The 26,881-nt window shown below is 42.2% G+C and overlaps 3 protein-coding genes and 1 non-coding gene across 5 annotated transcripts; 1 reads left to right on the top strand and 3 right to left on the bottom strand.

The window, feature by feature from the left end:
• Nucleotides 1–2,887: 2,887 nt before the first annotated feature.
• On the bottom strand, nt 2,888–10,020 carry LOC101466371 (cyclin-Y-like protein 1). The gene is made up of 10 exons (XM_004562559.5): nt 9,091–10,020; nt 8,810–8,884; nt 8,686–8,720; nt 8,442–8,542; nt 7,396–7,431; nt 5,355–5,406; nt 5,154–5,273; nt 4,878–5,044; nt 3,792–3,954; nt 2,888–3,601 (listed from the first exon to the last, which is right to left on the bottom strand). Exons 1-10 carry the CDS (start codon nt 9,248–9,250, stop codon nt 3,485–3,487), a joined length of 1,026 nt encoding a protein of 341 aa, XP_004562616.1. The 5' UTR covers nt 9,251–10,020; the 3' UTR covers nt 2,888–3,484.
• Nucleotides 10,021–10,449: 429 nt separating this feature from the next.
• Nucleotides 10,450–12,532, top strand: mettl21a (methyltransferase 21A, HSPA lysine). Its single transcript, XM_004562558.5, has 3 exons — nt 10,450–10,870; nt 10,966–11,077; nt 12,089–12,532. Exons 1-3 carry the CDS (start codon nt 10,688–10,690, stop codon nt 12,484–12,486), a joined length of 693 nt encoding a protein of 230 aa, XP_004562615.1. The 5' UTR covers nt 10,450–10,687; the 3' UTR covers nt 12,487–12,532.
• On the bottom strand, nt 12,533–21,312 carry LOC101465790 (cyclic AMP-responsive element-binding protein 1). 2 transcript variants are annotated; one of them, XM_004562557.5, is made up of 8 exons: nt 21,122–21,312; nt 20,116–20,213; nt 16,964–17,110; nt 16,741–16,841; nt 16,389–16,528; nt 14,734–14,907; nt 14,470–14,623; nt 12,533–14,375 (listed from the first exon to the last, which is right to left on the bottom strand). In XM_004562557.5, exons 2-8 carry the CDS (start codon nt 20,200–20,202, stop codon nt 14,231–14,233), a joined length of 948 nt encoding a protein of 315 aa, XP_004562614.1. In that variant the 5' UTR covers nt 20,203–20,213; nt 21,122–21,312; the 3' UTR covers nt 12,533–14,230. The 2 variants fall into 2 exon arrangements, with proteins under 2 accessions (XP_004562614.1, XP_076736883.1); XM_076880768.1 differs by lacking the exon at nt 21,122–21,312 and adding an exon at nt 20,955–21,110.
• Nucleotides 21,313–24,457: 3,145 nt separating this feature from the next.
• On the bottom strand, nt 24,458–24,530 carry trnar-ccu (transfer RNA arginine (anticodon CCU)). The gene has a single exon. It is a non-coding gene; the product is annotated as a tRNA-Arg (tRNA).
• Between the last annotated feature and the right edge of the window lie 2,351 nt (nt 24,531–26,881).

Genomic DNA, 26,881 nt, shown 5'->3' on the forward strand with positions numbered 1-26,881 from the left:
GAATCATATTTATTCCTTCATACCAAATTTTTATGGCAAGAGAAATGCATCATCTTCTCTTGGTGAACGATGCACAGCAGTACAAACACGAGCAAAAGTCTCAAGTCTATGCTCATTTCTTCAAAACAGTGTTGTGAAAACATAATTTGTTCCATTTCTTTAGTTGAAGCTATGAAAAATGCCAAAGTTTGACATAAAATTGTATTTTATATCCCAGCATGGTGTGTAGTGTGTTCTTAAAAAAAATTGAGGAAAATTTGAAGTATCAGGACTAAATAATAATAATAATAATAATAATGATGGATTGGATTTATATAGCGTTTTTCAAGGCACCCAAAGCGCTTTACAATACCACTATTCATTCACTCTCACATTCATACACTGGTGGAGGCAAGCTACAGTTGTAGCCACAGCTGCCCTGGGGCAGACTGACAGAAGCGAGGCTGCCATATCGCGCCATCGGCCCCTCTGAATTTACAGTGGGGCAAAAAAGTATTTAGTCAGCCACCGATTGTGCAAGTTCCCCCACCTAAAATGATGACAGAGGTCAGTAATTTGCACCAGAGGTACACTTCAACTGTGAGAGACAGAATGTGAAAAAAAAAATCCATGAATTCACATGGTAGGATTTGTAAAGAATTTATTCGTAAATCAGGGTGGAAAATAAGTATTTGGTCAATAACAAAAATACAACTCAATACTTTGTAACATAACCTTTGTTGGCAATAACAGAGGTCAAACGTTTACTATAGGTCTTTACCAGGTTTGCACACACAGTAGCTGGTATTTTGGCCCATTCCTCCATGCAGATCTTCTCGAGAGCAGTGATGTTTTGGGGCTGTCGCCGAGCAACACGGACTTTCAACTCCCGCCACAGATTTTCTATGGGGTTGAGGTCTGGAGACTGGCTAGGCCACTCCAGGACTTTCAAATGCTTCTTACGGAGCCACTCCTTTGTTGCCCGGGCGGTGTGTTTTGGATCATTGTCATGTTGGAAGACCCAGCCTCGTTTCATCTTCAAAGTTCTCACTGATGGAAGGAGGTTTTGGCTTAAAATCTCACGATACATGGCCCCATTCATTCTGTCCTTAACACGGATCAGTCGTCCTGTCCCCTTGGCAGAAAAACAGCCCCATAGCATGATGTTTCCACCCCCATGCTTCACAGTAGGTATGGTGTTCTTGGGATGCAACTCAGTATTCTTCTTCCTCCAAACACGACGAGTTGAGTTTATACCAAAAAGTTCTACTTTGGTTTCATCTGACCACATGACATTCTCCCAATCCTCTGCTGTATCATCCATGTGCTCTCTGGCAAACTTCAGACGGGCCTGGACATGCACTGGCTTCAGCAGCGGAACACGTCTGGCACTGCGGGATTTGATTCCCTGCCGTTGTAGTGTGTTACTGATGGTGACCTTTGTTACTTTGGTCCCAGCTCTCTGCAGGTCATTCACCAGGTCCCCCCGTGTGGTTCTGGGATCTTTGCTCACCGTTCTCATGATCATTTTGACCCCACGGGATGAGATCTTGCGTGGAGCCCCAGATCGAGGGAGATTATCAGTGGTCTTGTATGTCTTCCATTTTCTGATGATTGCTCCCACAGTTGATTTTTTCACACCAAGCTGCTTGCCTATTGTAGATTCACTCTTCCCAGTCTGGTGCAGGTCTACAATACTTTTCCTGGTGTCCTTCGAAAGCTCTTTGGTCTTGGCCATGGCGGAGTTTGGAGTCTGACTGTTTGAGGCTGTGGACAGGTGTCTTTTATACAGATGATGAGTTCAAACAGGTGCCATTCATACAGGTAACGAGTGGGGGACAGAAAAGCTTCTTACAGAAGACATTACAGGTCTGTGAGAGCCAGAGATTTTCCTTGTTTGAGATGACCAAATACTTATTTTCCACCCTAATTTACGAATAAATTCTTTACAAATCCTACCATGTGAATTCATGGATTTTTTTTTCACATTCTGTCTCTCACAGTTGAAGTGTACCTCTGGTACAAATTACTGACCTCTGTCATCATTTTAAGTGGGGGAACTTGCACAATCAGTGGCTGACTAAATACTTTTCTGCCCCACTGTATATTCAGTAGCTGAATATAAATTCATGTCCTTAAGAAACAGGAAAGAAACCCAGCAAAGACCTGACACAGGACCTGAGAGATGCCTCCGGACTTTCAGCTGTCTGTCTACAGCCATCTGTGAAACACGGTGGAGGTTCTGTCAGGGCTGCATGTCAGCCAGTGGTGTTGCAGATCTTGTCAAAATTTCTGAATTAATAATTTATCAAAGTACCATCAGATATTGATCCACCGTGCAATATCATCTGGAAAACATGATTGGCAAAAGCTTCATTTTCCAGCACAACAATGATCCCAAACCAAAATGCCAATGCAGTAAAATCATACTTGGATAGAGAATCACACAGTGGAGCACTATCAGTCATGGATCGGCCTCCCTGAGCCCGGACCTCAACATTATTGAAGCAGTGTGGGATCATGTTGACAGAGAACAGAACAAAAGGCAGAAACATCCAAAGAAGAGCTTTGAATGTCCTTCAAGAAGCCTGGAGAACTATTCCTGAAGACGACTTAACGAAATGACAAGAAAGCTGCCTAAGAGAGTTCAGACTGTGCTGAAGAATAAAAGTGGTCACACCAAATATTGACTTTTAGGTTATTACTGTATAAACTCTGTTTTTTCCTTACATGCTGCCACATATTATACACAAGACCTTATATCTTACGCTATTAACTTATACCTAATATGTGATGTTTGGTACTCAAAGCTGTGGGCAAGCTCTGCACCGTCACCACCTCTGTGCTCACATCTCACATCTTCCACAAACAAAAAACCACCATGATACACTTTCCCACTTAAACAGCATGAATTTGAAACAGCAAGTGAAATTTATTTAAATTAAATAAAATCTTGTACATTTCACAGCTATAGGGGCCTACATAGTAAGCAAAATAAAGTCTACTCTTTGTCCATGTGCAGAACTACACCACAGGGTAGCTCCAAAACAGTCTGTCATCATTTGAATATAGGAGAGGGAGTTTGCTTGGTGGAAGAAGACGGCCATAGCCAGATCCTACTCCCCAAAAGACTGGATAATGTAAAAAAAAAAAAGACGGGAAAAAAGGTTATGTGTGGCTTCTGGTAGTGCTTTCATGCTGATTCCTTCCAGCTGTAGACATCCACCTTTAAAATACAACATATTTTTCACCATATCACCATGCTTTAAAGGCAGTTAGCCAAAGTTCCTTGTAATGAACACATAAAGACTGATTTCATTATATTGTAGTGATACTTTACGGTAAATCGTTTGTTCCTCTCCAAAATGAGCACATAAGCTTTTGTAATGAAACTTATCAGCTGCTGATATTAATGCAATCTACTTTGGAAATGTCTCTCAGCATGTGTGGCATCATATCCTGTAGATCTTGCAGTCTGCTCCAATGATAGATGGCTGTCACAGACTTAAGAGAGTACGGCCTGTGCAGTCTTGATGCCAACTAGGTTGTCTGCACTGACAGACCTTCTCATGGCCGATTTACTCAAGTCCTTATACTTGTCCTCACATAGCCTGGAGATAGCCTACAAAAAAGAGAAAGATAAGAACAATAAAAAACAATAATAATCAGAAGAAGTTTCAAACTGTTACGACAGAACAAGCAGAGCAGCCACAGCATAACAAGTTCTACCAACACTTACTTAATCAGTTCAGCAGTCGGAATATATACATTTCCAAACTGCAAAATAAAATCAGCCCTGGAAAATTACTCACCTCGAGTTTTTGGGCCCGCTTGGTACTGAGTGGCTCCAGAGGGAAACTGAGGTTGTTGTCATCAGCCAGTGAGCGCAGGTCAAAGTAGTACTTGGCGTAGACGCTGGCTGGGACATTAATGTTGAACTGGAGCAGCTCCAAAAAGTGACGCTCCATCTCATTCCTGCAAAACAGTTTGGAAAGGTTCACGAGCTTTTATTAAAAAACAAAAGGTCCTTTCCAGGCTGCAGGAACCTTTTGAGGGCTTTCCTATAACTCTTGGAGGTGGTCCCCACTTTCCGTGTGTTTGCACTGTGTGAACTAGAAACTACGCTACTTAAAAAAATTAAAGGAACACTTTGAAAATGCATCAATCTCAATGGGGGGGAAAAGCACGTCTGGATATCTATACTCTTATGCACTGGTATTCAGAAAATAAAATCACAATGCCACTATGATGGAAATTAAAATAATCAACCTACAGAGGGCTAAATTCAAAGTGAAAATGAAACAGGGAGTCAAGTGAACGTGCGGACCAGGCAATGGTATCAATTCCTTTAACCTCCAGGAACTACTTGCATACTCTTGCCACATGAAGCACTGTTGTGCACCAGGAGGAACCCAGTACTCACTGCAACAGCGTAGGGTCTGTCAATGGGTCCAAGGATACCTAATGGTAGTCAGGGTGTTGTTGCCTAGCCTGTAGGGCTCTGTGCGTTCCTCCATGGATATGCCTCCACAGACTATCACTGACCCACTACCAAACCAGTCATGCTGAACAATGTTACAGGCAGCAGAATTTTCTCCACAGCTTCTCCAGACCCTTTCACATCTGTCACGCGTGCTCAGGGGGAACCTGCTCTCGTCTGTGAAAAGCACAGGGCGCCAGTAATGGACCTGCTAATTTCTGGTACTCTATGGCAAATGCTAATCGGGCTTCACAGTGCCGGGCAGAGATCACAGGGCCCACTAGAGGATGTCAGGCCCTCAGGCCACCCTCATTAAGTCTATTTATGATGGTCTGGTCAGAGACACTGACACGAGTGGCCTGCTGGAGGTCATTTTGTAGATCTGGCAGTGCTATACAAAAACTACTGTAATACTTACATGTCCTCCACGGTGATATCTTTGAGGATCTGGCAGTAATCGACATTCCACACAGCCTGATCATCCCAGACCTTGGAGGCCAGTAAGATGGCACCAAGAACAATGCGCTTCCAGTTACAAGGACAAATGTCCATCTCAGCATACGTTAACAGCCTTTCCAGATACACCTAAGGCAAAAGGAACCCATCCATTCACACAAGCAGAAAGGGTGATAGTTCTCAATACTTCTTTGCATCATTCAACACTCTCTGCAGTGTGGTGGATGTTTGAACTTACCAGAGTGACGATGGCGCACTCGGCGGTGAGCTGAGCAGAGCTGAAGAGCGTTCTTATGAAGCGGTAGATGAGTTTGTGTTCCGGGTCAACCACAGAGTAGTCATCTGGAACCTTTTCTCGCTGTTGGGCAGAAGGTCATCATCAGCGGTCCACTAATATAGCAAATATCACTGCTTGGTGTAATCAACCACCTCAACTCACCGACAGTGGGTGCTTCTTCTCGTCGAATATATCCAGCGAGCGGTTTGAATCTCTGTAGATGCAACAAGCCACTGTTACGTGATATGTAACTTCTCATGGTTTGAAACTACCATTGCTTATTCACTGGGGTTTCTTGGTGTTAGATATCACAACAGTTATTTATCTTTCGTTGAGTTCTACAAATACTTTGTAGATTACAACCATTGATGTGCATTGATGTTAACAAACATTTTGTTTCCTATATTATTAAGTATCTGACTCACTGATGTCCAAAAAACTAATTTGGCCACCTGCTGTGAAAAAATATTTGCCCCCTTCCTGATTTCTTAGTTTTTTTGTTGTGTATTTGTCACACTTAAATGTTTCAGATAATCAAACAAATTTTAATGTTAAAGATAATAAGTGCATTTAACATCTAGTTTTTACGGTAAATGAAAAAAGTTAATACAAACCTGCCTGGTCCTATGTTAAAAAGGAATTGACCCCTAAACCTAGTAAGTGGTTGTGTCACTCTTGCCAAAAGAATGGGAATCAAGTGTTTCTGAGAACTGTGGAGGAATTTTGCTCCACTTTTCTTTGTACAGTTGTTTAAATTCAGTCACACTGGAGGGTCTTCTAGCATGAACGGCCTGTTTAAGGTTGTGCTAAAGTAGCGCCATCTGATTTAAATCAGCATTTCAATTAAGCCGCTGAAAGCCTTTCTCTTTTTTTTTTGACGCATTCACAGGTGGACACGCTGGTGTTTCTGATCATTGTCCTGCTGTATAACCCAAGTGCTCTTGAGCTTCAGGCCATGAACTTGTGGTTGGACATCCACCTTCAGGATTTTCTGCTAGAGAACAGAATTCATGGTTCCATCAATTACAGCAAGTCGTCCTGAAACAGCAAAGCAGCCTTTAGATGTTGTTCTGAGGTTTTTTGTGACCCAAAAGTGAAACTGTCGCTGTGCTCTTGGAGTCATTTGGATAGGCCGGTCACTCCTGGGAGGGTTCACCACTGTTCCGAGTTTTCTTCATTTTTGGATAATGGCTCTCACTGTGGATCCAATCTGTGGATCAAGTGGGGCCAATTACTTTTTTCCACACAGGATGAGGACGAAGTAGGCTTGGATAACTTTTTTGCCTTAATAAATAAAGTCATTTATAAACTGTTTGTTTGTATTTACTCAGGCTATGTTGGTCTATTATTCAAATTAGTTTGATGATCTGTAACATGTAAGTTTGACCAATATGCAAAAAACTAAGAAATCAGAAAAGGGCAAATACTTCTTCACCACATTGTATCTATTCTTTGAGTTGCCACCACCAAGTGCTATGACTCTGGCCATAAAACTCAAAAACCATACTTGACCTAAATTAGGCAAAATTGCATCCTTGGATCACTTCCAAGAACATGACTTTAAGGAAAGTAGCTCCTACTTTCCTTAAAGTCATGTTTTGACAGTTACTATATTTAAAATGCAAATAAATTGCATTTCAAACTGAGATGATGCAAACAGAGAACTCAATTTTCAACCTATTATGTGCAGACATGAGATGAAAAAAACTGTTAATTTTTTTTTTTTTTTAAAAGCAATCACAACCTCTTTTTTTATTTATTTATTTTTTTTGCAATTCTGACCTGACGCAAGCCACCTTCTGGTTTGTTTGTCAATCAGAGCTAAATTGCCAGGTCTCTCTTGGAAATGAGATTTTTAATCTCAATGAGATTTTTTACCTGGATAAATAAAGGACTAATAAAAATTAAAAATCTCTGGCTCTCATTACCAGTGATGATCTTAAAAAGCTGTACCCATCTGGCACTTAAGTTGATATCCACCTTCTGCATACGTCTGTCATTCATGCATGATGTATTTAGCAGTAAGACAAGGCAAGTAGCATTTCCTATAGGACTTAGATGAAGTAATTAAAAATTAGCCTAAGTACTAAAATCAGTCTTTCTTACAAACTTGATGACTAATGTTTGTAAATATCTAAGTACTGGTTACAACAATGAAGAAAACGTTGCACTACCAAGAGACAATACTTCTGACGTTTCCTACCTGTTTTTTATGTGGTAGTATATGGCCAGTGCAACACTGCAAGAGACAGAAATCAACAAAGAATAAAACACTAGAGCTGGATTTTCCCTTTTACAGCTTTTTATTTTTACTTCTACTTTACAAATAGATATTTAGATCTTTTCAACTGCAGCTATTTGGTGACTTTAAATGTTACCTGCAGTTCAGGACAAACAAACAGAAACATTTTGCAAATAATTAAACAGTAGACTGACAACATGTCAGTAACATAATTGTGTATAACAAGAGGATCTTAAAGGGGACGGAGTTTCTCAGAAGTAAAGATGGGCCAAGGTTTAGTAATCTCAAAAAAGCCTATGTACAAATTGGGGAACAAATTCATGTACAGATGAGGAGACTTTGAATATCTAATAATATTCAGTACATAGTGATATTAAACAATTCACAGAACTGGAAGAAATATCTGTGCACAAAAGACAAGGCTAAAAATCAGTGCCCATGATCTTCAGGTGGCACTGCATTAAAAACAGGAGTATCTATCAGTGCCTACTGAATTGGTAGCTTGGACATCTGGAAAAGCATCATCAATGCTGAAACGCATATGAAGGCTTTAGAGCAAGATATGCTGCCGTGCAGAGAGCTTCTTCAAGGAGGTTTTTGCATATTTCAGTAAAACAGTGCTAAACCACATACTGCATGTATTACAAGAGCATGACTTCCTGGTAAAGAAGTCCAGATGCTGAACTTTTCACCAGCTGAAAGCGGCAGCTAGAATCTTATATCAGGACATCATTCCTCTCCCAAATGTCCAGCAAAGCTCTCTTTTTAGTTTCCACACTTTTATTAAAAGAAGATGGGATGCTACACAGCGTTAAACGTGGCCATGATGCTGCCATCAAATTCAAAATAAACATATGATAAGTTTAAAATGTTTTAAAGTGAGTCAAAACTGTGTTTGTGGAATTTGCAAACCATTGAACTCTGTTTTTTATTCACACTTTACACAGCGTCCCAACTTCTTTTGTACTTGCACTTGCAGCAGTACTGAGGTGAGGGCGGTCACTTACCATTTAATAGTGCTCTTGAGATTGGGCTGGCTGACGGTGCTGTCATCGAGGAATATGGTTGAACACGAGCTGTACTTTTTAGAAAGGAGTCCCGGGGACATCTGGCATCGAAAGCATGTTTAGAGACAGAATGGAGGGGAAAACGGGTTATAGAAACACATTCAACCCCAGAGAAATGAGATGTATGACTGAATCATTTCAGCAACAAAAAGACCCACGAAGAACACGCAGAGCCGTAACTTACGTGATTCATGTAGTTGCTTTTCCTTTTCTCGCGGACTGAAATTGGAAAAAAAACAAAATCAAAGAGATGTAGGAGTTTCAGAAGAGAATGGGGTAAAGTATTAAAGCACCAGAGAAATACTGACCATCTGTCTGAGACTTGTTGAGGAATAGAGTGCTTGCTCTGGGGTGGTCGGATGGGTTGGCCTCTTGGGCCAGCTCTGTAGAAGGAAAGTGTTAGAAGTCTTCATATAAGACTACAGTGTTTGTCTAGGAGCTGCCACGCTGCTGCTGATTTAATGCTAAACAGCTCTTAAAGCATGTAAAACATTTAAACTGAATCACTTGCAGTAAACCGGCACCAGGACAGGACAACATCACTGCATGCAATCACATCTCCAAAAATAGCAAACTAATCTCCACACACCATCTGGAAGCTCCCTGTCGCTGATGTGCTGCAGGTATGTCCCAGTGTCCTCGCTCACATCTTCAGTAGTGGTGATGGGACACTCCTCCAGCTCCACCTCTCTCCTGTGGATCTTGGGGCTCTCTCCAGGAGAGATGCAGCAGGACACCGAACCTCCCATCGCTGACCTGCAAAAGTCCTGCAACAGCCAGCACCGCTTTCCATACAATTGAGGAGGGACCACCTGCTAGTCTGGCAATTCTGAAGCTGCAGGAAGGTCTGCAAGATCTTTAAGCCAAACCTTACAAGGGGTTGTTAGGAAAAATACATAAAACACTAGTTTTGCTCTGCCTTGGCGAGATCGGGTTCAATCACAACCTGGAAGTGTTCGGATTATTTGAAAATGTGCGTGTTGTGGACCAGCACAGCCCTTGTGTTTTTGCTGCAAAGTGAACGATCTCGCTTCAGAGCAGAACGGGATCTATGCAAGGACAGCCAAGTAAGTATCTGCGGTATGTGCAGGACGGCTGACATATTCAGGGTGTGTGCGCAACCCACGGATGGCGCACTTTAATATGAACTGCGTGCGTGGGCTGCATGGTTTGGGGCTGAGAATAACCGCTACCAAGTCATTTTACGGAAAACAGTCTAATGAGACGAAGTCAGGCGTTCCTCTGCCTCCCTCCATGGCTAGCCGGCTAACGCTAGCTTCCGCACCTCAATCCACTGCTGGCTCCTCCAGCAGCGTGACTCAATCCATTTTCACTGCGGCTCAAGTCTGTGTCACCGCTGCAGCCCTTTCAGCGACAGTACCGGGCGAATTCACCAGCCGGAAGGGTTTTTAGAGGAAACGGGGAAAGTGAACGGCCAGTGGGTATCAAAGCGGTGGCCGGAGGTGGCGTTCATCCCGTCGCACTAGCGGGACACAAGCTTTAGATGTCAAAGCGACCGTAGCAGGTAAGTTCAGAGGTAATTTCCTGCTTAAGGTTTTCAAAGTAAACGTCCATGGACCTGTAGCTGCAATAGATGCCATTGGTGGCAGGTTCTTACTAAGAAAATACCCACCACTGTGCAGCCTTTTCATATTCGATGAAAATATGTATTTTTTTTCTTTTTTATTTCTTATGTCTATACTCTCAGCACAGAGTGAGTCTCTTCACGCAGCTCAAAAACCCTTTATTTGCAGTACACCGGAAGCTACATCGCTGCTATGTGTTGCTACCTTTACAGACCTGCGGGTTTTTTCAGACCACGCCCCCTCCTAGCTAAAACACAACCCCGTTAAGAAAATCTTGCAGACACGCCCATCGCAAAGACTTACTCTTTTCCCATTGGTCACTTTTAGCTGGGCAGTTACGTGATTGGCTAAATTTGTTCGTTGACGTCAACACGGGTTGCCGTCTTCAGTTGCCTGAAAGCGAATCGGTCTCTTGCGCTTCAGTATTTATTAAAGAAAACAAGCCAACTATCAACGCTAAAAGTTGGTTCATATACCCTAAGAACATTCTTTAACAAACGAATTAAATAATAGCTATATAATAACTCCAGAAGATGGCGGAAACGAATCAATGAGCCAGCCTAGGGAAAACGTCGAAGAAGAAGGAGGAGCGCACTGCGCATGTGTAAACGAGTGTGGGTTTTATTTATTTCAAACATGGCTCTCGTTCCCTATGTAGAAAACCCATTGCCTGCGCTTTCCAAACTCCACAATTCATCAGCACAGTTTAGGTTTGCCAACCGCGACCTCCGACTCGCTCAGGACTGGAAAAAGCTCGGTGTGGCGGCAGTTGTGTGGGATGCGGTACGTTACAACAGTGGCAGCAGTGCTTAGCTTCAATAATTCCTCCATGTTTCATTAGATTTATACATTACTATTGCATTTGTGTTACTGCCCAGGCGGTGGTCATGTGTATGTACTTGGAGCTGGGAAGAGTGGAGCTAAAGGGGAAGAAAGCAATTGAATTGGGAGCTGGCACTGGTCTGGTGGGCATTGTAGCAGCTCTGCTAGGTGAGTGCATAATTACTAACCACCAAAAACTGGAGGTGGTCGGATCACTCCAAACATCAGTAGTATCAGTACCAATGCTGCTATTGGTATCAGATCGATACTAGCCCAAAAGGATCAGCACTTTGGTTTCAAACCTTTAAGTTCAGTATGTACACAAAAGAACTGTGTTAAATAATTAATATAAAATAATGAAAAATATACACACATATATAACACATTAAAACAACAGAAGTTGACCCAAGATGCTTTAGAGACAGGCTCATTTGGATTCCTTGTCTCCAAAACTAGTCGTGTGTGATACCAAATAAATACAGGGCTAATGCTGAAGACAGCAATGCTGACACTTTTAACCTGTGGAGGCAGCATATAAAGGTCAGAGCAGTGTCATTATTTATGATAAATTGTCATCAATTAGTAGATTCTGATGACATTTTAATGATCACTAAATCACTGAAATTTTTGCTTTCCACAATAATGAGTTAACACAAAAAACACACCTTTCAGCACTTTGTGTATTTTGAAACTGTGTTTTTTGGAGACCTTGAATTTAAATATGCATGTGTTTAAAACACTGTAGGTCAGCTTCAGTTGTTTAAATGTGCTGCAACAGGCTATATATCACAGAGATGTCACAGTATGTATCGATCCTATTGGGCTAGTATTGAAGGATATTAATACCATCGATATTTGGATTAATCTGCCCACCTTTATCCAAAAACTGAAGGTGTTTTTTTGTTGTGTTAACTCATTATTGTGGAAAATTAAAATCAAATTGATTTAGTGGTCATTAAAATTTGTTCAGGATTCATCATGACACACTACTCTCCGCTACATAATCTCCCTTCATAGGTTTAAAGTATCCATATTGATATCAGCAATACTGGCCCTGTATTTACTGTGTATCAGATCGATACCAAAATTTGCAGTATCTCATAGCACTATCAAAAACCCTTGAGAGTGTGGCGGGTGAACAAGGAAAGCTGTGATAGTCCTACTCTAACCCTTCCCTAGGTGCCAGAGTGACCATCACTGACAGAGAGCCTGCGCTGGACTTCCTCTCTGCTAACGTGAAAGCAAACCTGCCCCCAGATTCCCAACAATCAGTGGTGGTCTCTGAGTTGACCTGGGGCGAGGGCCTCGAGCGATACCCAGCCAGAGGGTTTGATGTGGTTCTGGGTGCGGATATCATTTACCTGGAGGACACATTTTTGCCTCTGCTGGAAACGCTGGAGCACCTGAGCTCAGACGCCACTGTGGTGTTACTGGCCTGCAAGCTCCGCTATGAGCGAGACACGAACTTCCTAGGCATGCTTAAGCAGCACTTCACCGTCGAAGAAGTCCACTACGACAAACAAAGAGACATACACCTATACAAAGCTTGCAAACTGACACGGAAGAGAGACTTGTGACCATTTGTTCGTTTTAATATATGAAATAAAATGTTTTAAAATCAGATTACCAGAAACACATTTATTAACAGCTGCCAAAAGTGTCATATCTGAATAGCTCTAACGTAATGCACTGTATTATTATACAAGTTGTTGCTGACATTTAGAAATAGTGAATACAAAAAAAATAAACGAGAAGCAACATAAAAAGCATACTATATCATGACTATACATAATACCTAAAGAATACAATATGGCATCCCATTATCACAAAAATATTTTCTTTTAGAACCACCAACACCACCTGATCTTACAGTCATTTCACAAAGTGGGTGCAGTTGAGTTGTATCTGGTGAGCTTTGATGCTCCATTTACAAAAAAAAGAAGTGATCAAACACATTGATGCAACAACATTTGATTAACTGCAGATGAGTGGTAGATTTACCCAGAAAGCGGTGAAATGCTGAAGGATTGTAAATGCAAAGAAAGTGCACATGCTAGCTCATATTACTATAAACAGAATTAAGAGACTGTGACCGAGGCCTCAGAGGGGCCCGGTATGGCAAATTTCCCCCCTCTGATGTAATTCCATGATTCCAGTGCTTTATCCACTTGTCTCTGAATTCTGCTTAAAAACTCTTTCATTGCATAACAAGTAAGGCTCATTAAGTTTTTGGTTATTGTTCAAAAATAATCCATGAGTCTATGGAGAGAGAGAGAGAAAAAAGAAAAAGGTTTTGCTTACAGTATATAATCTCTGATAAACGTGCAGCAGCTTATTTATCCGTTATTCCCACTTCCTGTACTGTCGAAGGCCTATTTTGCCTTTGTTTGTTTTTACCACCAAAATCTGGTAATTAACAGGACACCATTACGCAATTTTCCACTTAATGTCTCTGAAGTTTTAAAAAAAATGAAGACAAAAAGTCCCCCCCCCCAACTTCACTGCTGCCCAACTTTTACCATCTCCTCACTGTGCTGCAGTTAACATGAAAAAAAACATTTTACAACTAAATGGTTAGTTTTTTGTTCACGTTGTATAAAAGCAAAAATATACTTGGGTAAAACAAAGAAAAAAGAAACATGGCATTGTAGAAGCACAATCTAATTCAGAACAAACCAAAACACACATCTTAAAAGATAAAAACGTCCAAGACACAGGCCACCTATAAGTATAAGCATTAATAAGTAACAGATGTTAATTCGAGAGTTACAGATAGAAATGTTTCACGTGAAGTTATACTCTCCGAAAGGGAAAAGAAAAGAAAAAAGTTCCATCATCATCATCATTATCGGTGGTGCTTGCGGTCAGTTCCCCCATTGCTGGTGATGTTGCCCGGGTAGTCCGGGCACCAGTGACTGGAATGCTTCCCTTCGGTGGTGTCCTTGGCGATAACAGCTAGTTTCCCTGCTCTGTCACCTTGCCACGCAGACCCTGTTTAAGTTGCAGTCTCCTCCACGTTCACTGTGAGCACCGCCTGATCCTTTTAATGGGGGAAAACTGGTGGTTGATTTCAAATTGCTCAAATGGGATGGGGGTTTTAAATTGCCCAAATGGGACAAGGTTTCAATTTACCAAAGTGGGATGGGGCTTTTGTTTTGTTTTTTTTATACCTGGTGAGTCACGTTCACACATTTTTCAGCAGTTTTTAAAAAGAAAGCAGAAGAGTAGAAAAGAGGAGGGCGCATCCAGATGCATGGCTCTGTGCTGAGTCTCTGTACACAAGTGCTGGGGATCACCTGTCAAGCCACCGGCAGGTGTATTCTACTCTGATTTGTGGCAGTACAAGTCTTTGAGGGCTTTCAGTTCCTCGATGAGGGTTTTGTTCTGGTTTTCCAGCACGGCCACGCGGTTCTCCAGACACTTCACGTACTCTTTCTTCTTCCGACGGCACTCGCGGGCTGCCTCCCTGTGAGACAAGAGGATGCGGGTACATGAAGCTCACATCAGCTTGACACCTACAGAAGCAATTGAGTACGAGTTACTAATTAACCTCGCCATACCTGTTTTTCATCAGTCGGACCTCCCGTTTGCGTGTGACTTCCTCAGTGGCTCCTGATCCGCTGATTGTGGGTGGAGTTGCCATGACCACCCCAGGAGTGATGGTGCTGGTGGGGGCTGTGCGGATTTGATAGGCCTGGACATCACCAGAAGCAGCTGGTGAACAAAGATAGACAAACAGTCAGTGCTTCATTCAGCAAAGCTTTACAAATAGTGTAGGTTTTGTGGAACTTCACTTCTAAACACTGTGGAAACCATTTTCCCACCTTGCACGACCACCTGGTTACTGGGCACGAGGATCTGCTGCCCGTCACTGGTCTGAGCATACTGCAGGATGGTGGCACCAGGCTGGGCTGCAGCAGTGTTGGCCATGGTGAACGTCTGCAGGCCATCCGTGCCATTATTGGCCAGCTGAATGGCTCCACCCTGGGTAATGGCAACTGCAGAAGGATAAAATTGTGCATTAGGACTTTTAACCAATTGCTTTCTGTGTTGTTCTCCTCCATCCAATACTGTAAACATTACTGGATATGGGGCTCCACACAAACTGTCATATCACAAATACTGTTTTTGTAGGAGGAAAAGAAGGAAAATACTGGACTTAACATCATTCATTCACAATATCCACAGGTTTTCTAAACTGCATTAAGTCTGTACAGGTCAAGGATAATCTTAACACTGGTCTTTAATGTTGGAAACATTAGACAGGGTCTGAATCGGGGCCTGGAGCCTGGGGCTCACTCGGGCCACTTCGGAGGTGGGGTGCCCCCGGCCTCTCGGCCTGGGGCTCGGTCACTCAGGCACAGCTGGCTGCCGGCGGAGCTCACGGGCGCGTCACTGCAACCCCCCCTGGCTTCTGCTCCGCGGCTGCTGAGTGAGCCCTCATCTGGGACTCTCCTCAGCTCTTTCTGGGACAGTGGCGCGGCTGCCCCTCTGTTGGTCTTCCTTGGTCTCTTGTGTTCTGGAGGCCTCTGGATGTCTGGAGTTTTGATCTCCTCCATACCTGCTTCATGCCCTGGAGGACGGGGCTGTGCCCCCCCCCACACCCCCACACCCTCTAGCAGATCATTACATGAAGGAACCTTTTAAAAAAACAAGCGCGTCCATGCTCACAGGTGTACACATGGGTGATCACACCCACAAACTACACCCTTTTTGGCTCCTACCTCAAAGCACACTGTGTTCTGTTGATCTTATGTGCTGCACAATAATGTTTAACATTTAGTATTTACTGTCATATTCCCATATATCATTGTGATGTTGTTTATTCTATTACTCGTTCTCTTCTGCTTGTTTTCTTTTTTCTTTCTCAACAGGTGATCCAGGTGATCGATATATGCATTTTCTTTTTTTCCCCTGCCCGTTCTGTTGGTTTTTGTTTTTTGCCCTTCTCCCCCGTCCCTCTTCTCAGCTGTTTTTCTTTCCCTCTTTCTTTCTCCCCTTCTTTCCCCCAGTCAAGTCTGTCCCGTATTCAGCAAGTAAAAATAAATTAAACAAAAGGTGAATCAAATGGACCATTACGGCAAGGCTGGGATGGTCAATTTGGTAAAGTAAATCCGTTGGGCATCTTTCTTCGCCTTTAGACAACAATTCTGATGGCAAAAGAGCCAAACGGGACAGGCAAAAAAAAAAATTAAATAAATAAATAAACAGGGTCTGAATCAAAGCATCAAATGTGGCCTTTTTCTGATTGGCAATCCCTGAAAAACAGGTTTGGGATTACTTGTTTAACATGATCATCCACCACTGTAACAGCATGTAGAAAAAGCATAATAGGTTCCCTGTCTGCTTAATCTGGTCATTTGATTTAGTGAATTTAAATAGTCTCATTGCACGACAGCAGAAGTAGAATGCTCGATTACGTTAACACCTACTTATTTTTAACAAAAACCACCAGCTATCTATGTCTCAAAGTACTTACTGTACTGGCCACTGCTGGTCTGATAGATGGGAGTGGGCATGGTGACCGTGGTGATAGCAGGGGCTGAGTCATCTTCTGATTTCTCTTCCTCAATTCGAGGCACTGCCGGAGCATCTGATGATAAGTCATTCAAGATCTTTCTGTAAGAGGAACATTTGCAGAAAAATCTTAGCAACCTTTTATTTTCTCCTCGTTTCATATCTGCAAATAGTCTATTTATAGCTGATAAAAATGAAAGAGTGTCAGTCATTGTCTTCTAAGCTTTGAACACGTCATACAGACACAAAATGGAAGCAGTACAGATTAAGGAGATGCTGTTTGCATCTGCAGTTTCTCAGCGTGTCACACAGACCTGTAGGAAGGCCGCCTGGACAGAATCTCTCTCCTCTTCTGAGAATCTGTCACGCTGTCGACAGATTCCTGAGAGTCCTCGCTCTCAGCGACAGTCGAAATCTGTAAGGAAATCATCTCAAATTCAATTTGAATTCATTTACAAACTTCAAAGCCATCATGTTCAGCTCATATCCCCTACTGCAGTCATTACTTGCAAGATTAAGTTTCCCCTCTCCTCTTACCTGTACCGTCTGCACCTGTGGGGACTGAATGACCGAAGGCTGAGCGGCTTGGATCACACCGTGCACTTGGACTGTTTGACCATTGGGTAACTGGACAAGAGTGACTGTGGGACTACTGGAGGACACCTGGGCTGCTGCTATGGATGCCTGAAAATATAAAACACATTGTATAACCACACATGTGCATAGTTACAAACAGCCCACAGCAACTGGTATTATTTTACTCTTGGGTAACCTCAATCTCAATCCCATCTCAAATCCACATGGGCCTTCTGCTCGACCTTCTTAGATCTATATAAACAATTCGTGGTGCTAAGTTTGGATATGTAAGATACCAAATACTTTCCAAGATATATACATATTTTAAAAATGGTCTGTTGACCCACTTCAGGTATGTTTTTTCACACCCTGAAATCTGAGGTCGTGTTTAAACATGAATATCTCAAGGACCACTAAAGAGAAAAGCTTTAAATTTTCACTTTCTTGAATCATGAATGAGGATACGTAATTTGGTACAGCAGATACAGCCTAGTATTGTGACGGTTTGCATGGTGATAATACATCAATTAGGGCTGCACGATTAATCGTTAGAAAATCGCGATCTCAATTCATACTTATGTGCGATCTCATTTCCAAATGACAACGATTTAAAAAAAAAAAAAAAAAAAAAAAAGACGACGGCGATTGTACCGCATTTTGATCCGGGACGTACTCTGCATGAAAACAAGCACTCACTCTTCCTGCTCAACAAATGACAAGGGCGGAGCCTTATACCACGTGATACAGAAGCTGTGCCGTGTGATGCTAAAATTAGCAGGGAAAAATCAACGGAGAGCACGTCAGGGATGACGAGAAAGTGACAGGAGAAAATCCGTCCCGGTCAACCACCCAAACACCAATAACGGGAACCTTATACAGCGCTTCCCTATACACGTCGAACTCCCGCAGGCACAAAGAAATTACGGAGGCTATCACTTATCACCTGACCAAAGATATGGCTCCCATCAACACTGTGCAAAACCAGGGATTTAGGAAAATGATCAACACCCTAGACCAAGCCTATTCAAATGGCGGCCCGCGGGCCAAATGCAGCCCAGAAGCAACCTGCGAGTGGCCCTGCCTGTGGTCCTGGCAGAAACACAGAGAAAACGCAAAAAATTAATTCATTAATCAATTTTAAAAAAATTAAAAATTCCTACAGTGTAGTGTAGACTGTGAATGCAACACTCCTAGTAGCCTAGCAATATTTAACCCACAATGCACCGTGATGTAAACATATTAAACAATCATCGTAATATATGATGCGACAACAGCATGTCTTTCTCACTCCAAAAGCACAAAAGTGACAATGAAAACTGTCGGTTTAACCCTGCCTGGACTGACAAATACTTATTCATTTTACCGAGTTTAATAATCTTACAACCGGAGTTGTACTACCATGGTGAGGGTCCTGTACAGCCCAAGAGAGAGCTGCAGCATCTTCCCTTCGTGTTTGCTTCTTGGCGAAGAAGAAAAGGCCTTTCACAGATTCTGAAACAGTGAAATACTGCATGCTGGCCGTGGTGGATGCAGTGAAAAGTGATGAAAAAATGAAAGTAAGTGTGACATCTGCTATTAAAAACGTACCCCTGTAGGACAGTTCAAATATTCGTAGAGTTGAAGTTCTGGCGTCAGAGGAGTTTGAAATGCTGTTAGATGACCTGAAGAAAACTGATGTAATGTCCATAGCAGGAGATCACAGACAGAACTGATAATGCACAGTTGTGCGTACATGTCTGTTTTTTGGATGGGAAATTGCTCGGTTTGCTACCGTTAGAGGGACACACAGCTGGCGAAATGATGTTTGAGAAGATTTAAGCTCTTTTTGAGGAAAATGGTCTGCATATGAAGCGTGTCTGTATACTTGTGACCGATGGGGCTCCATCCATGGCAGGAACAGCGAGTGGTTAGCGAAATATTTATTTTAATTTGAAAAGGAATTATCAAAATGTTTTTAGTTATTATTATTTCAAATGTGCAAAAAATAGTTTAGTTATAGCTCCCTTTTTTTAAATGGACCTATTGGTGTGCATTTGTGAGAGGTCACCAGATTTACAGGAGAAAAGGAATAAAAAAAAAAATACTTGTTTTTCAATACAGTTGTGTGGGTTTGAAATTGATCATGATCTGCTGCTTACTGGCTTCAAAAAATATATATATATATATATATATCTGGCCCAGATAAATTCCTCGGTTTGAAAATCTGGCCCAACTAACTTCGTAGTTGAATAGCCATGCCCTAGACAAATGCTACACTGTGCCGTCCCGCAACTATTTTTTCTATTGTTGCACTACCTGCTCTATACACGCAGTGTCGAGCAATGGTTGAGATGGAATTTCAAGCAGTACAACATTTTGCGGCAACAACAAAACGTGAGACATTTGTTGTTTTTATGTTTATTTATTGTTTTTATGTTCAGTTTCAACTGTTGCGAAGTTGATGTGCAGTTAATAAGTGCAATAAATATTTATATTGGAAAAGAAAATCGTGAAAGAATCGTGATCTCAATTCTAAGCCAAAAAAATTTTGATTCTCATTTTATGCAAAATCGTGCAGCCCTAACATCAATACAGGGACACCAAATATCAATATTTTATTTAATTAATTAAAATAGTCGGAGAACACTACGAGCTACCGTAGGCTCATCTCATGCATGATCCTGAGATAAAGCTAGCCGAGCAAACTTACATTTAATCAGCATTTCAGAATTTCTGACTTTGTAGACAGCAACACACATTTATCTCAGTTAACTGTTGTATTATCAGAAAGACTGACCACATTCACTTACAGACAGATAACAGACTGATAATTTTATCTTACTGGATAATACAGATATTTACAAAGTTTCAACTTTGACGGCATAATTTCCAGTCACAATCACAGTATTTGTTATTGCAGTGCTCAGCATAACTGCATAAACTGCTACAATATCATATCATGGGGTCTTTGCTGAATCTCACCTGTAGTATTTGATATACAAGCCAAAATCTCACAGCACAAAACTTTGAAACATAGCATTTTCACGCAAACTGAAAATGGTCGAGCATTAAAACTTAAATTCATACTCCTTGCACTAGTTCTGCACTCTCTGCATGAGAATAAAAAGTACTACCTGTGCCAAGGTGATCTGCTGGGCCTCAGACTCCGAAACAGCCGTTTCACCACTTTGCTGTGTGTCTGCAGCCGCTTCCATGGTCATTTAAAATCTGGCTGATGGAGGGAAAACAAAAGTGAGAAACGGCTTATTTGTGAATGCAACAGCATGCTGGGAACACCAGACTCATTCAAAAACTTGCTCGGTCTTAAAGGAGGGTGTGGCTTAGCTTAACATGCTAGCATATAGCTCATTTTCAACTGTTTCCTTGTTAGCCGAAATTATTTTAAAAATGACGCAAGACGGAACGTTATACTTATGGCTCAACAACATTAACGCGAACTGAAATGAGCCGCTTGTTTATCCAGGCTCACGCTTGCAGTTAACGCCGGAGGCTAAAGCTAAGGCTAGTGTTACCAAGTTAAGAGTTAGCGTGCTAGCTCTCAGGCAGAATGAGCTCCAATGAGCATGCTAACATGCTAACGGGAGTGCAACACAAACTTCACATTTATCGTGTCTCAATTTCGGCTCTTTAATTTCAAATCCTGTCGCTGTTTAAGGCTTTGCTGAAAGGAGAAACTTGTAGTCCAAACAAGTCTGCACTAGCAATTTCCATTAGGTTGCTAGCTGTGGGTTTTTATGGAGGGAAATGTCTGCATTGTATGCTTTTTTTTGCAACTAGGAGACACCACTTTCACTAACTAGTTAATTCACTGATGTTGCTTTTTTAAATTAATATTAAACACTGGTTTCAGGTGACGTGGTTGTAACTTTAAGTGGCTAGCTGCTTCTGTGACTTATTTCTAGAGAAGTTTGATAAAAAAAAAAAAGATCCAAGCCCACTCCCACATTAATACCTATGTCTGCTGTGTTGCGAGCCTTGCAGAGACTGACTCATTTTGTGAGCCTCTGCAACACCGCCGCCATGATCTCTTTGTTGGCTCTGTGCGGATATTTTGGCGCAAATAACCTCTCTGGGCAGCCATCTATCTGTTTAGCAAACATCGGATGCGTATCCTCTTACCAACACGGACTCGCTTCGTCACTCCCGGGTCTACGGAGCTCCACTTTTATTCAGACCGACACGTAAGAGACCGCGTCAGGCTACACCTCCGTCGCGTCACCGAGAACAACAACACGGAGAGGAGGACGAGGGAGACGACGACAACGAAAAATCAGCTTCTCCGGAAGGACTCGAGTGGACACGGCGAGGGGCGGAAGTTTACGGAAACTACCGAAGGACACGGGAGGGGGTAGGAAGCCACGGAGATTGACGAGGAAAACGGCTGCCTGAACTTGTCCGAGCATGCGCAGTGTTTTCCGTTCATGAATTTGCGACTGGCTTAATAGAAAAAGGTTGGAGAGATGATTAAAATGCATAAAATGGAATACGTAGGACAACATATATAGCAATGTGAATATTATTAATCCCATTTTGTATACAAGGGCAGTCATTTGGTTTGCGCTGCCTGCTAGCATCTTGAACACTGCTGTTATGTGCTGGATTGTCTCAGGGGCATCTTTGCACAGCATGAACCTGGGGTCTTGCCTGGTGTGGTTGACCGCAGCCTCTATGGATGTTGTGCTGAGAGCTTGTTCCTGTGCTGCCATGTTCAGTGCCTCTTTGCTCTCTTTCAAACCAGCTTTGTCCACCCGTTGGTATGATTTCTTGATATTGGACAAATCTTCTGTCTCTCTATGAATGCTGTTGAATGCTCCGGATGCATTCATCTGAGTATGTGTGTTAGATAGAAAGCACTTGGATGTGAATGGGTAGTGAGACATGCTCAGTTAGAGCGAAAAAGGGACTTTACAATGCACCCTAAAGGGAGCAGCACAATGACGCATGTGTTCAGTGGAAGTTTGAAAAGGTGATAGACCAAACCAATCAATTTCTTTTTATTTTTAGTTCTTCTTTTTATTAAATTAAATGTCTCTTTACTTTTAAATTTGTTTTATTTTCTATTCATTTGATTATAAAATTCAATGTTCGTTTTAATTTATAAAACATGGATACATTTACAGTTTACTGACTGCATTTCTCTTGCAGTGCACACGGTGGCAGCAAAATCCTTCCTAATTTCTTTTCCAGCTCCACCTTCAGCATCAACGCTGCTCCCATAATGTTATGTTTGGCCACGTTTCCTTTTATTGTTGCTCAATATGATTAGTTATCTGTGAATTTGATTAGCGCTAACAGTGGTTTCAGCTTCGTACCACCAAACAGCAGTTTGATTTTAATGAGAAAACTCTGCTTTGTCGTACCCGCTTTACTTATTATACTTATTTACAACCGCCCTCATTCGCATCACATTTGCTTCTCCTTGGTCGTTGACTCCTGCCATAAAATGTACTCATTAACTCTGTCACTTTGAGCGCAGGGACGGGAGCTGTTGTGAAACGGGTTCAAAGCTGTGGCAGGTGGTCAAAATCCTGTGGGGGAAATGAGACTTCAGACCAATTTATGGCTATAATCTCTATGTGCGAGGTCATTTCGGAGGCCTTTTAATACGCACAAGCACACACACACACACAGATGTCAAACATACGCATCTTCACCTATTGAGTGATTGACTACGCCACTGGTGTAAACATATGCACTGCTGACCAAACCAATCTCCTGTCCTTTGCCATAAAATCTGCCCGAATAGAAGCTGCCAGCGAAAACCTTCCAAGCACCAGTAATGAACCAGCAGTCACCTATTCATTATTAAAACCTCTCATAGCAAATGTAATAAATATTTGTCACAAAGCGGCCTTTTTTATCTGATCCAGAGTCCCCGTTAAGGACTTGATTGGACATTGATTTCCCTTGATAATGACCACCACCATAGGATAGCCTTAGCAAACCGTAATTAGCCTGCATCAGCAGGTAGGCTTCATTAGTTATCAATGAATGTACACTGGGCTTTGCAAGCTGTGCATCTTTAGGATTGTGTGTAGTGTTTCTGAGAAAATGAGTCTCTTTATATGCCTGTGATTGTTTTGCATTTGCAGAAACAGATGACACGCACACACACAGCGCACCGAGAGAACATGAAATCAAGCATGTGCACGACAGTTTGAATATTTCCAAGATTTTTTTTTTATCACAGTTTGCTTGTTTGCATCATTCTTTCTGACACATGTATTAGTCACATTACTGAATGTTGCTACAGACAGGGAGAAAAACTGAATTATTTAATGATGGTGATTAGTTGCTTGACTAATTATTTAGCAGGGAATCTGTTACTCTTTACTTTATTTCCCTTCATATCTGTATCCTTGTCGTTACAATGGTGGATGCCATTAAAGGTCTATTAGGCATGGACAAATTGGACTGCTTGGTCCGGCAAATATTTAATCAGCCAATTGCTCATCAGCAACTCAACCTGCTAAGTTTCATACTGAGCATCAGCATAGAGAAGAAAGGAGATTTAAGGGACTTTGTTGGAGCATTTCAGAAACTGCTGATTTACTGGGAATTTTCCACACAACCAATCTTTAGGATTTATAGAGAATGGATCAAATAGGAGAAAATATCCAGTGAGCAGCAGTTCTCTCGGTGATAATGCCTTGTTGATGTCAGTGGTCCTAGGAGAATAACCAGAGTGCTTTGAGCTGATAGGAAGGCAACAGTGACTCAAATGACCACTCGTTACAACCAAGGTATGCAGAAGAGCACAACAAAACATGTCAGATGTTGAAAGAAACAGACTAGAGTGTCACACCTGTAAACTAAGAACAACAAACCGAGGCTAAAATTTACATGGGTTCACCAGAATCAGACTGGACAGGAAAAACACCCCCTGCTTTGAAGAGACTCAACATTCAGATGGTACGGTCAGAATTTGGTGTAAAGAACATGAAAGCACAAATCCATCTTGCTGGGTGGCGATTTAATAGTGTGGGGGATATTTTCTTGGCACACTTTGGGCTCCTTAGCATCAACTGAGCATCATCACCTGAGTATTGTTGTTGACCATGTCCATCACACAGTGTATCACCACAGTGATAATCTTCTGATGGCTGCTTCCAGCAGGATAACACACCATGTCACCAAGGTCTGATCATCTCAAGCTAGTTTCTTGAACATGTTAATGAGTTCTCTGTACTCAAATGGCCTCCACAGTCACCGGATATCAATCCAATAGGGCATCTTTGGGATGTAGTGGAACAAAAATCTCTGAGGAATTTTTCCAGCATCTTGTTCAATTTATGGCAAGAAGAGTTAAGGGAGACTCCAACCAGGTACTAGATATGATATGTGAGTGTATGTAGGAACTCTAGCTGTCAAAAATCTTAGCAGAGGATGGTTTCGATCCATCGACCTCTGGGTTATGGGCCCAGCACGCTTCCGCTGCGCCACTCTGCTGAAAGGCACCCCAGATGGGACTCGAACCCACAATCCCTGGCTTAGGAGGCCAGTGCCTTATCCATTAGGCCACTGGGGCTGCACACAGGGAACCCAAACATGCTGCATATTGTTTAGTGTACAGCTGATCCATTGTGAATAGCAGCACAATGGAGCTGCTATTTGTTTGGTGGTGTTTCTGTTGTCTATGGAGATTCATAAAACCACACGAGGACCAGAGAGTAACTAAGCTCTGGATCACCGGCTCTAGTTACATTAAGCTTGAACTCTTAAAGAATCTTTGAAGCATTTTGCTTCATTTATGTCAAAAAGAGTTAAGACAGTGAAAGGGGTTTCTTGCACACTTTGGGCCCCTTAATACCAACTGAGCATTGTTTAAACTCCACAACCTACCTGAGTATTGTTGCTGACCATGTCCATCCCTTTATGACTACAGTGTACCCATGTTCTGATGGCTCTTTCAAGTAGGATAACACACCATGTCACAAAGCTCAAATCATCTCAAAGTGGTTTCTTGAACATGACAATGAGTTAACTGTGGGGGGCCCAGTATCCATGGCAACCCCAGCCACGTGCTCAGATTCACATGCAATTCAGGTAATTCAACCTACAATGAAAATAATGCAATATAAGGTCACGGGCCATCTAACAACCTTCTGATTGGTAGACTACCTGCTCTACCTCCTTAGCTACAGCCACCCATGAATGAATGATTGATGCAGAAGAATCCAAGAAAAATGCAAAACTTGAAATTAACATAAAAGGTCCCATTTATTATTGAAAAATGCAGACAGAACATGAAACTACATTTTAAAGACACATAAATCCAAATCTGAAAGATGATCAATTTTTCTTTTTGTGAAAGATGAAGCTAAAGAAGATACATAATGAGATATGAAAAGCTAGAACCAGAAAATGTGTGGTATTTTTGCCTTAAATACCACAAATCCACAATTTGAATCAATCCTTTATTAATCTCACTGATTACATTTCTGTGACTCAATTAACCTTCGCTGCTTTCATCTCTGTATGAATAAACATTAATTTTTCCATATCAAATTTGAAAGCAGGCACAAGCACAATCATTCACTGCACAGCTCACTTCTTTGTCACATAGCCATCACATTTTCTCATCTGCGGCATGCCTGGTGATTGTACCAAAATCTGAATCTGGCTGTTAACGCTGGTGAGCTTCAAATGCAGAATATTTGGTTGCGAAAGTAGAGCTTCGCCGCAGCAATGACCCTGACTGTAAATCACTGCTGAAACACCCACAAACAACAGAGTAAAATGATGCCACAGATGTCCAAACTGGTGTAGGAGGAGGAGGATGGGAGATCAATCTTCAGAATATGAAGTAGAGATCTGACTTCAACCCGCAGCCCTTTCCTCTCCTTGCTTAAACCGAGCTGTCAAAGCCCCTGGCTTAACACAAGTCTCCAAAACCCCCATCGACAGCGAGCCCTTACGTCGCTCCCTCTTTGCCCAGTTTTTTTCCTGCCTGTTTTCACCTCTTTCTCTGTTTCACTGCATATATACCTGCGTGTGATTTTTTTTAAATCATGCAGTTGTATGAAAAATCATGACCCTCCCATCCTCACTCCCACCAAACCACGGCCTGAGGCGGTGCGTGTAACAAGCACACCTCTGAGCCCTGGCATGTCTCCTCTGCGTGGTGCTATAATATTGACTGAATTAATACCGTGCCTGATACAGTCTGTCAACACTGTTGTTAAATGCAGTACTCAATCAAACTGTGTGGAAATATCATACCTGCCACTCAACCGGGGCATTGTGGGAGAGGTCAGCTCATACGGGGCGTGCAGAGGGCCGCCATCCACGGAGAAGCTGAATATGAATACGGGGGGAGGAAGACATGCAGCGCATTTGAATACCAGTGACCTTATATGCATGCTTTTCATTGTAGGTTGAATTACCTGAATTGCATATGAACCTGAGCACCTGGCTGGGGTTGCCATGGATACTGGGCCCCCACAGCCTGTCTGTCTCTCGCTCTTTCTTGCTCTCTCTATCGTGCACACATAGGCGGCGGGTTGCAAATCTGAAGATGTGACTTTCAGAGATATCAAGTAAAATATTGTGGTGTTGAGGTGCGGTATCAAGCTGCAGCTGCCAGGCAGGAAAGTTATCTAACACGGAGAGATTGTGCTGACCCGGACCTCTCGCTAATCTAGGCTGTAGGCAACACCGTGTATTGGGCAATCTCAATCGATCCGTCAAAGTGTCAGCCGCCCCCACCTTTTCCCCCCATGCAAGGATTTTTTTCATTCTCTCTCCTCCCCCCGCCTCTTTCATCTGACCATCTAATCGTTGATGCTTTTTTATTCTTAAAGGTTACATGTTTTCATTTCTAATCCCATGGCCGTAAGTAGATTCATAAAGTTATCACCGACTGAATGTTTGCTCATA

Source organism: Maylandia zebra, linkage group LG23 (genome assembly GCF_041146795.1).
Source record: "Maylandia zebra isolate NMK-2024a linkage group LG23, Mzebra_GT3a, whole genome shotgun sequence".
Taxonomy (NCBI): domain Eukaryota; kingdom Metazoa; phylum Chordata; class Actinopteri; order Cichliformes; family Cichlidae; genus Maylandia; species Maylandia zebra.